The 11,719-nt window shown below is 37.0% G+C and overlaps 1 protein-coding gene across 1 annotated transcript; it reads right to left on the bottom strand.

Moving 5' to 3' along the window:
- Nucleotides 1-4,262: 4,262 nt before the first annotated feature.
- Nucleotides 4,263-11,562, bottom strand: LOC140337274 (40-kDa huntingtin-associated protein-like). Its single transcript, XM_072420936.1, is given in 7 exon segments — nucleotides 4,263-4,355; nucleotides 5,489-5,600; nucleotides 6,076-6,212; nucleotides 7,419-7,487; nucleotides 7,647-7,758; nucleotides 11,040-11,105; nucleotides 11,468-11,562. Coding segments are annotated over 7 exon segments (648 nt in total). The 5' UTR covers nucleotides 11,527-11,562.
- Nucleotides 11,563-11,719: the final 157 nt, after the last annotated feature.

Genomic DNA, 11,719 nt, shown 5'->3' with positions numbered 1-11,719 from the left:
GCTTAACTTCGAACTTAAATTCCCTGAAATTTTACGACTGTTGGTGTTTGTTTTCTTATGTTTTTTTTTAAACTATTCATTATATTTTAATAATGTAATGTTTGGATATCTCATTGTTTGTTGTACTGAAAACTAAACTATAGATATGCACTGTAGCATTTTAAATACATTTTTGTCTCTAAAAAATTGTTAAATGGATTGCCCCTACAATTTGGGCCTAATTTATTAAAGCTCTCCAAGGCTGGATAAGATACATTTTCATCAGTAAACCTGGGTGATCCAGCAAGCCTGAAATAGATTTCCTAAATGTCATTTGCCATTTGTTAGCACGTGTTTTCAATACTGGACCACATCCATTCCAGGTTTGCTGAATCACCCAGGTTAACGGATGAAAGTGTATCTTCTCCAGCCTTAAAGAAGTTTAATAAATCAGGCTCTTTGTGTTTTTTGTTTTTTACTTTGTGATGGAAATTATGGGATGTAGCATCTATAAATGCTCAGTTTTCGATATGCAGGAACCAGTTTGCTATATATATTAATATTTTTTAATAGTGGCGCAGTACACGTGTATCTTTATATTGCTATGTTGGCCTTCTTTTAGTGGGCTATCCTTGCATTCTGCTTTAGGATATCTCTGATGTGCTGTGAGATGGTGACCCTTTTCTACATAGAACTTACTTGGGTTTTCCAGTAAAACACTTAGATACACCTATAGCCCAACATTACAAGTATGACCAAAGAATGTATATCACTGTAGGTTTTTATTCCCTGCAAAAAAAAAAATGAAAAGCTTGGTGCTGATAACATCTTTCAACAGGAAATTAATTTTTCCCTTTTCTATTCATCTGAAATCATTTGATTCATCCTATCAAATCTTTTTTTACAGTTTGTTATAACAAGAAGAGGAGTGCTGCCATCTTTATTGATAACAATTTATCTTTTGTTCATTATATGTATACAGACCCAGGGAGTTTCTTATTCTATGGAGCTCCCTACCAGGTTGTGAACTTATAAATGTTCCCAACAATTACCAAACACCCGTTTTCTTCTACATTTTTTTTTCTTCTAGACTGAATTTGTTCCCCTATGTAATAATTGATGGAACTTAATGCCTCATCAGTCAAATATTTTTACACTTGTTTATTACTTATACCTGCATTATTGCTACTCTAGAATAGGCTACAATAATGGCCAACTTGGTTGCTGTAGCAGTTTATACATTATCTATGTTAATGGTTTGTATTATCTGCCAGGACCTCACCAAGACCATTGAAGATTACTATTTTACATAATGACACTATAACCACTCCTACACCAATCATCTGGTTGGCTCATTCCTACCATTTAATAAAGCTTTAACACTCTATAAGGCACAAACCACTTAAAATTACATGCTTACTAGAGGACTTGATACCCTTTACAAACACTAATGTTCATTCCCCTACAATGTTATCACATGGAAAATATTTGAATTGGATTGAATAACACACAAGCAGCAAAAAAAGTGGAAGTGTTTTAATCATGGGAGATTTATATAATATATATATGAATATTTCTGCACCGACGCCACCGTCTCTGCACTTCGCAGCTGGACATCGGAGGAGGCAGATGTGTCCCCAAGACCTGCAGGGACCAGTAGGATGCTGGGGACAGCGACAAAACACGGTAAGTGGGTATTTATTCTGCTTTTAGGTACCCCGAGTCTGACTTGGGATTAGCACTTTTTGCATGTAAAATCCACCCCAAGTCAGACTCGGGAATACTGCTAGGGAGGTTAAGTACCTCTGTACTCATTCCCCAGGGTTAAATTAAAACTCGTATAAATGTTTGTATAAATGCGGCGTGTTGTAGGCATTTATAAGCGCTTTCCAACGTTTTAATGCAAGCTTGGAAAAATGCATAAAAAACGCGGTAAGAGATCTCAGTAGACCCAGCCTTGCAGATAGCCAAAAAGATAATGACCTGAGAGACTCAAACTTCTAATTACTCAAGGAACCCCTAGCAACCTCTAGAGGACCCCTAATTTAAAGGTGGTCATTTTTTTTTTTTTTTTTTTTTTATTTCCTTGCAAAAGCGGTACAATTTTTTTCATGGAAATTTATTTTACATTGTAGACCTAAAATTCTAAGGCATAACTCACCGACATGTCTAATAGTTATACATTTTATAATAAACTTTAAAAGAAACACAAAAATCTGTTAAAAAAATAAAAAAAGTAATGTATAATGTAATATAACTGTACAGCAGCATATATAATATATATATGAATATTTCTGCACCGACGCCACTGTCTCTGCACTTCGCAGCTGGACATCGGAGGAGGCAGATGTGTCCCCAAGACCTGCGGGGACCAGTAGGATGCCGGGGGACAGCGACAAAACACGGTAAGTGGGTATTTATTCTGCTTTTAGGTACCCCGAGTCTGACTCGGGATTAGCGGTTTTTGCATGTAAAATCCACCCCAAGTCAGACTCGGGAATACCGCTAGGGAGGTTAAGTACCTCTGTACTCATTCCCCAGGGTTAAATTAAAACTCGTATAAATGTTTGTATAAATGCGGCGTGTTATAGGCATTTATAAGCGCTTTCCAACGTTTTAATGCAAGCTTTAGAATGATTGTAAAAATGCATAAAAACGCGGTAAGAGATCTCAGTAGACCCAGCCTTGTAGACAGCCAAAAAGATAATGACCTGAGAGACTCAAACTTCTAATTATTCAAGGAACCCCTAGCAACCTCTAGAGGACCCCTAATTTAAAGGTGGTCATTTTTTTTTTTATTTTTTTTTTTTTTTGCTGTTTTGGTATGTTTATGTATTGATAGAACTACTGGTTTTGTCAGTGCTTGCTGGTCTTTTTTTGTCCATTTATCCTTAAAAAATTATCACTTGCACCACCAAAGTTTACAGCTTTCTACTTTCAGAAAAAAATCTAACCTTTCAGGCCAGCCAGCCAAAGTAATGAGATAACCAATTTTATACATAACTTATTTACTCCAATTTTTACGCTGAGCTTGGGGATTATGTATAGTTTCAAAATAGCAAACTCTTAAAACAAAAGCTCCTGGCTACTGCTTTAGGACAAGATAAACTCCTCTGAAATAACAATCCCAACAACTGGCTGTAAAATAGAGGAGACCTGTCATGCCAGTGTGCCAGTGTCACACCAGTGTGATCAAAGTCTACTTAGCAGAATGAGAAGGTTTTGACCAAAAAACTGGAAATCAACAGGCAGAATTATTTTGAAAACAGACTAACCATATCTAAACAAATTAATATACCTAGTTACTATATACATAGTAACATAACATAGTAATATATACAGCAAATATTGCAAAACAAATTATAATCTAAAAGCTGAACCTCAACTGAATTTGCACCTGTACTGAAATTGGTCATTCTGATTTCCCCCAAGGTTGTGAACCTCTCACACTGTACACTACAAGTTGTGAAAGCCAGAAAGAGTCTGCCTAATTTTCAGACTGGAGGACATCCACCATCATGCAGCTCTTTCCTTACCAGCCTTACCATCCTTGGATCTCCCCTTTCGTTACTGGATTTTAACCTCTCCAAACATGAAGGCTCAACAATATATCTGCAGGTTTCATTGTTTATGTATATCACTCAGCCAGCCCCTCAGACCAGCATGTTCTACCTGTACTGCATAGAAAGGCAAAAAGACTTTGTTATGATGTCACTGGGTCTAAATTATGATTTATAATGAAAAAATAATTCTTGTTTTCTTTAAGAATGGTATAAAACATTGAGGAGAAAAGGAGAATCATGCAAGGATGACAAAAAAAAGCAAATTAAACTTATTTAGGTAGGGTAGATAATTAAAGATTAATGGGCTGTAACATACAAAATTATAGGTTCTAATGTATTTTTCTGCAGCGCAGAACAACCTACATTCAAATTAAAAGGTACACACACCCATTAATGATGTGTTATGTGCGTAGTGTGAATGAGCCATCAATGAAATCCCTGTATATACCCCACAGGACATCATGTTTTTTTTCTCTACAAATTATATTGAATTGCAAACACTCCTAATATGGAAAAGTAACACATCAAAGTAAAAAGGCTGATCTGATCATGACTCAGACATCAAACAAGGTGTCTGCCAGGTTCTAGAGCATCTATTGAATTCATTATGTAGCCGTTACCCCGTTCTGAGTATTTGTTTTCCTTTATATACATGCTTGTGTCAGTTATGGTATGGAAAGTAGCCTCTGCTGTTAAAAGCTACAATCTCAGGACTGCAGACTAAGATGTCAACTGGTTGTGACTGTCAAAAGCTTCCCAATCATACTTCTCTAAAGTCTGGGCATGTTCAGGTAGAAGCTTTTGAGGGGGAGGCTAAAATAAGAAAGGGTATTACATAAAGAAATTGCTATATTTCAGATAATACACACAATTCATCTTATTACTTTAAAAAAAAAAAAAAAAACGAAGACAGAGTACAAATAATTAGATATTTCAATTGTATTAATGGAAACCCTCAGAAGTTTTTTTACAAACATTAAAAATGCTCTTTTTATACAAAATATTGTATAAAAGATGTTACAGAACAAAAGACATCTTGGGATAAGCAAACATGGTATTTGAATGGGAGGGTTCTACTTTTAGTTGGCAAACATGTATTGGAAATTTAAATAACACAATACTTATGTACACAAGGATTGATTATGAAAATGGTACATCCCTTCTTTACATTCTGGGATGTAAGACCTTGTACTATACAAGACAATTCCTTGCTGAATGAGATACCAAGAAGTCCAACCTTCCTATGAAGGTTATCAATAAAGAACTTCTAGATACACTATGGCTACAAAAGATGTGTAATCTCCGATGTACCAGGGAGAGTTAAATTGACGAGTAGTTCATAAAAGTTGTCTCATATCACAACACGTTTCACCAAATAGGCTTCCTCAAGAGAAGGTGAGATCAAAAGATACGACTAGCACAAAAAAATAAAATAAAATATTATCATATAGAGGTAGTGTCAGTAGTTATGTCATAGCAGTAATAGTAAAATTTGAAGACAAATAAACATGGAATAAAGAAATGTAATTACCAATTAAAAATGATTTAAGTGCTAAGCATACAAGCCGAGCATACATAAGATAAATTATGACAAATATTTGTATTGATTATGTTAGCAAAATGTATAAATTGTTGTATTACAAATTTTCCCATAAGCAAACAATGGCCACATTTTGTATACAATTTTTTAACTAAAAAAAAAACAAACAAATCCATAAAAAAGATGTTTGGGGTTATTTTCTATATTGGCAAAATATGTCTTTGCCACTGACCATAACAAATCATTTTTATCAACTAACACGTTTTTTTTCTACTGGCTCTAGCAGTCAGATTGCATATTGGGGATATGTTATCACAGAAGAATGTGTATAAGACTTTCAACTTCTTTGTTTCGAGAACAGTGCTAGAAATTTAAACAGATTTGAGATACAACAATTTCTGCTTACCTGCAAGAGCATCAGTAGGAGGACACGTGACACTTCACATTTTGCTATAATATCCAGAAATGCTCCTACAAATCAATTTAATTAACAAAATACATAAGCTACAAAACAACATCTTCAAAGCCTAATTAATACATGATCTTTATTCTTTTTTTTGTCAATTTATCATCGATACAGTTATTTTACTAAACATTTTAGCACATGGATCAGCTTTTTTATGAGGAAGTAAGGAAACAGGTAGACAGCGTTAGACAGTGACAGGTAGGCAGTTAATATAGTGTACTTGGACTTTGCTAAAGCATTTTAGAGCTGAAACATAAATAATAAAATCAGTGATAGACAACCTGCAACCAGGAAGTAGGCTTAATCTGACTTGCAGCAGCTTCTAATGCACATTTTTAGAATCTTTTTGTGTGCTGTAAAACCAATGTAAGCAATTTCAGGACAGGAAACAAAACCTATAAAATTGTGCAAAATGAAAAGTAAAAATGGAGTCCATTTTTACCAAATAAAAAAAGAAGTTGTCAAGCTTTATAGAAGTTGAGAAATATCCCTTGATATCCCTATTTACTGAGAGAGAAGGAGAAAACAAAAGTTGCTACTCACGTGTCAATATTTTACAAGATGCTACATATCCAAGAGAGAGCAGGCACTCAATAGGAACCTGAGTCTGTAACTCTGCTGCCCGTTGGAAATAAACTAAAGCTTCACCCAGCTTGTTCATGTCCTTTAACATAAAAGACCCAATACCGAAAAAACTGGTTAAGTCAAGATCATAGGTTTAATAATTACCATAGATTAAAAAATGTTTGCTTTTAAAAATATTCAGACTCATATCACAAAAAAACTCACTTTTTCATATTCATTTTGCATATGGCAGCCGACTGAAAATGAAGGGGCTACAATACACCCTACCACAGATTGTGTTACACAAGTGTGTACTGAACTTGCATTGGGGTGCTAATTTAAATCAATGGCACTACAATGCACAATCAGAGTGCTATTGTATGTTGTTTTAACGTATACATTTACAGTAGAGCATAGAAAGAGAAGCAGATCAATGCTGAGTGTTATATGGTGAAAACTAGTGATGTCACTTTCATTCTCAGTACCAATGACGTAACACACTCAAAGAAGATACATGCACCTTCCATTGGAGTGTCTGGTGGAAGGTTGTAAAACCCACTATGGCTTGGTACCGTTGGTTGCAAATTTTTTTAAGTATATTATAAATTATTTTAGCAAAAATCAAATAAGGCATTATACAAACTTTTGTCTGCAACCTGATTTTAAATAAAATAAACTGCAAAGTGTACTGCCTTGCTCATAGACATTTGTTTCCTAGAGGGAAATGAAGGTCAGACAAGGGTCAGGGGTCACTGTATTAGGGTAGTTAAGAAGTCAGTAACTTTTTGTCCCCTCAGCTCCTCCTAGTGTTGGTCGGGAGCTGCTGCTGAAAGATTGAATGCAAACACACAGGAGCCAATTTAATAAAAGGATATAGCCTGCATAATTATTAAAATAAATTATCCTCTTGCAAGGAATTTTTCATTTTGCTTAATACCTGAAGGTAAAGCTCTTTACATTACATGCAAACAAAAATGCAGTTTTTTTGTACCTGCACATTACTGAGCGTTCTGTAAAAAGTGAACCATCGCCACCATTCATAAACCTAAGAGAAATATCCCTTGCAAGTGGATAACTTCCTAATAAAGTGAACAGCATACACTTCTTTAGTAAAAGGTCCACATAGCCAAAACTCCTATTTGTCTGCAAAACAAATGCCCCTTCTAATTGACTATTATTACAGGATACAGGGATAAGCAGAAATAAAAGATAATTACAAATGTTCACTTCTTGTGTACCTCTAAAATGAACAATTAAGGATAATTTAATAAATAAATAAATAAAAGAAAGCTTGACAGTGTAATACCTTTAAAGCATTTCCCAGTTCTAAACATAAGCTGGCTGCCATCACAGGCTGATTCAGTTCAATGTATACCTGAATTAATAAATACAAAAGTATGTTAGGAGATTTGGTCTAAACAAGTCTAAGCAACAAGTATGGTTGGTTTCCTATTTAAGAAATGTCAAAAGCCTAAATATAACCTGGTAACCTAGTGGTAATCGGCTATAGTTTTACACATTTTGCTGAGAATACCGTGAATAAACTGCAGAAGGCCCACACAGGTGTTACATCATCCTGACCCAGCCAATCAAGATGGCTGCACACCATCTCCAGGAAAAAGGGATGGCAGCACTCTGCGACAAAACTGGGATAGGTTAGTATCATAGGTTTAGTATCATATATACCATATTGAGCACTCTTGCCTTTGCAGTGCTAGGTCCTAGGTTCGAATCTCGGCCAGGACAACTATCTGCATGGAGTTTGCAGGTTCTCCTCGTGTCTGCATGGCTTTCCTCCGGGTACTCAGGTTTCCTCCCACATCACAAAAACATGCAGTTCGGTTAATTGGCTTCCCCCCAAAAACTGACCTTAGACTGTATAAATGACTTATGACGATGGTAGGCACATTAGATTGTGAGCTCCTTTGAGGGACAGTTAGTGACACGTATATGGACCTTGTACAGCGCTGTGTAATATGATGGTGCTATATAAATACTGGATGATAATAATAATAATATACATGACATCTGAGGTCCCGACCTTTCTACCTAAATTGTGGAGTTTTTTCATAGTCACTGGAGGCTTGCCAAATCATAAGCCACCAACATTCAGCCAATTGCAAGCAGAGAATTTTGTAAACAAAAATAAAATAAAAAAATGAATCTCTGATGTAGAACTAAACCAACATTTTTGCTGGAATTAGTCTACAAATTTGCAAAATACTCTTTACTCGCAGAGTTATTTCAGACAAAAAAAGCTCTTAGCAGTCAAATAGTTCTTGAAGCTGAATTTGTATGCAAATCGGAAACAGGTACATTATTTTAATAAATGCAATTAGGACAGATGTTTGTCTCAAAATATTATAAGGCAGCATGGTGTCAGTTCCTGTAAAAAATCCTCATTGTGAGTTAATCACAAACAAAAAAAAAATCTCTATGGAGCCTAGATATTCTTTAAATTCTGAAGCAAGCTTCGCTTTGATACGCAAAAAGAAAACTGCAGAGTTTGTCTTGGTCATTAAAACCCCTCTAAGATCACCCAAAACCTCAGCTGTGTTTTGCAAAAACATTGCTTCTGCAAGTCATGCAAACCCCCCCCTCCTTCCGTTCTGCACACAGCGAGCAGGGAAGCCCCATTCCTGTTCATATCTAGGTGTCTGTATGTCAGATGTCTTTAACCCAGGGACTACGTGTATATATAATATAAATATAAACAAAAGACTATTTTCTAGAAAGTCAGAGGATCCACCCTTTCCTTACTCAAAAAAAAATTGTTTGACACTCATACAGTGTTTACTGTAAAACTATACAGCTCTACATCAGGCAAGTGACTGGACATAGTGTACAAGCGGTCAGAAAGCCGAATCTGGCTTCCCCCACCCTCAAGGGATGGGACAATCACATATGACTGCAATACCATCCTTAGTGGGCAATATAAAAAATGCCTACTTGTTTCTGTAAAGTCATTTTCCATTTTCTGGGATCCATAGGTTAACCCCCTAGCGGTATTCCTGAGGGGTGGATTTTCTATGCAAAAAGTGGTAATCCCGAGTCACACTCGGGGTGGCTAAAAAAACAATAAAAAACCCACATACCCTGATTCACTTACACCGGCTTCCCCCGGCGTCCTTCTTGCCCCTGCAGGTCCTCGGGACACGTACAGATGACAGACCTGTCAATCCCTGATGAGCCTGCCTTTTTTCTTTTATAGCATAATTCTCTTTCCCAAAAAGCATACAAAATGTGGTGATTAGGCATCGTATTATGGCAGCGAAATCCTGCATATCAGCATACCTGAAGAAACCTGATCCCCCACCGCTTTGCCTGTGGCTGAAAAGAGTTAGCGATCCATTGCATGGAGGACCTAACCTCCTCCATCCCAGGAACTGGTAGCCCCTTCTGTACACATCTCAAATCCTATACTCACATGATAGGAATTTAGTTTTCTGCAGTTTTTATTGGCTCAATCCCCCTATACCTGTCCCTACACTCTTCTGTCTGTCCCTTCCCAATAGGTACACACAAACCGAATAGTATAGCAATCTCTCTTTATCTTTTTCATTTTTGGCTTCAGAACACCAGGGTCCCCCAAATGTTCTCTGTTATATCCTGGTGATGTTCACTCTCTTCAACAACACTGCACTTCATTATTAATACAGTCTAGATAACTTGCTTGTTATTTGTTATTTATAAATTGTATTTAAATAGTGCCAACATATTACGCAGCGCTGGTGTATGGTCTTCCATGTTGTTTGTAATACATATTGCTGCATAGCCCTGGTATTTCCCGCTGGATCTTTATGTCCTTGATCATATGCTTTTTATTTGCTGATCCTTCTTTGTATACCCCCCTCCTTTTTCTTTTTTTTACATAAAATGTAAATTTCTAAATTAAGAAAGTTTAAACAAAAAAAAAACAAGTGTTGCTGACATAAATGTAATCAGAACTACCCCGACATCTTTACACTGGATGACAGAACTACAAGAATGATATTACAGCTGGGGCAGCAGAGTAGCTAAGGCGTACCTAATCTCAGAAATTTCACTTTACATAAAAGGGTAGCCTTTTATGTAAAGTAAAAAAATCTGTTTGTTTTTTTTTTTGTGCAACACCATGTAGAAAAAAAAAAAAAATTGGAGCACAATGCCCACTGGGGTACGTACGTCACGCATCCTTGGAGGCTCTGGGTGCTCCTTCTGCGCATGTCCGAGACGCAGAAGGAGCCTTTTGGTGAAAAGAGGAAAATTGCTGATCTGACGCATGTGTAAGATCGGCAAGTTTATTTTCCAACCTACTTCACCTGACTTCGCGCCTGCCTCAGGCGATGTAAGATGAAGTACCCAGAAGAAGAGAGGAGAAGATGGCGGCACCTTGCACTCCGGCTTGGGACACGGATACCGGGACGGCCCAGGAACCGATGGAAGACACCTCCAGACCGATCGACAGCGTGGGATTTTTTTTTTTGTTTTAGGCACAAGTTTAGTTCCTCTTTAAGGCTTAGTCTACACGGACGTATTTCCCAGCATTTAACCTGAGGCTTTTAAAGCCCATGTTTGAAATCCCCATGCATTACAATGGGCTAATCTACACCAGGACGTTCCTAGAGGCAGGTTTATGAGCTTTATCTATAACGTTGGGTTAAAGCTGAAAAATGCCCAAAAACGCGGGGACGCCATTGACTTCAATAGTATGTTTTCCCACGTTTTTAAGCAATTAAAACAGAATTGTGTTAAAAATGCCTCATAGGTGTTTTACAGCATATTAAAGGCAAGCTTTAAAACGCTAATAGAAGTGCAGAAAAATGCTTATGAACGCTGAAGGATCGTTTACATGTTTTAAAAAGCGTCCGTGTACACCACGCCTAAAGCACCCAATCTGTCTTATCTACCACTAGACATACCGGAAACATTCTCTATTATTTATTACCAATAAAACAATTGCTCACCAAATTGTTCGCTCGCTTCAGAAACATTTGGCTTGCGGAGAAATCTCCTACAATTAAAGAGAGTAAAATAATATTATTAATGAATGGATGGGGCATTATCAGGAAATACAGTATTGCAGTATGCAGTATGACAGCATTGCAATCATACTGCTGGCAATCATACTGCTGACAATCATACACTAAGGGAATCCTAGTTGTGCCACACATTACAATCACATGATGGGCTGTGAGGGACCGTAGCGGGTCACGTGATTCTCTAAACCGGCACCCGGCTATTACCCGGATATTAACGTAATGTCATACAGCAGAAACCATTCGCGGCAATTAGTCTGCCGGTCAGCACGGTGATTACACACGGCCATGGTTATACAGCACATTGCTGTCAGGGTTCCGGTAAAAATAAACGTACTTCTTTAGCTTGTTGGATACTGCTCGGTATCGCAGCAAAAAGTCTCCATCAGCCGCCATTTTCACTCTATGATGACATCACGGTCACATGACCAGAGTGACAGCAACTCCCGACTGGGCTGCTGCGCGTGATTGTGAAGAAGATAGACACAGCGTATATATGTCATGGATGGGGTATATATATATGTCATGTGTGTGTGTATGGGGTATATATATATATTTATGTCATGTGTGTGTATAGGGTATATATATA

Source organism: Pyxicephalus adspersus, chromosome 8 (assembly GCF_032062135.1).
Source record: "Pyxicephalus adspersus chromosome 8, UCB_Pads_2.0, whole genome shotgun sequence".
Taxonomy (NCBI): Eukaryota; Metazoa; Chordata; class Amphibia; order Anura; family Pyxicephalidae; genus Pyxicephalus; species Pyxicephalus adspersus.
This window is presented reverse-complemented; position numbering and strand designations above follow the sequence as displayed.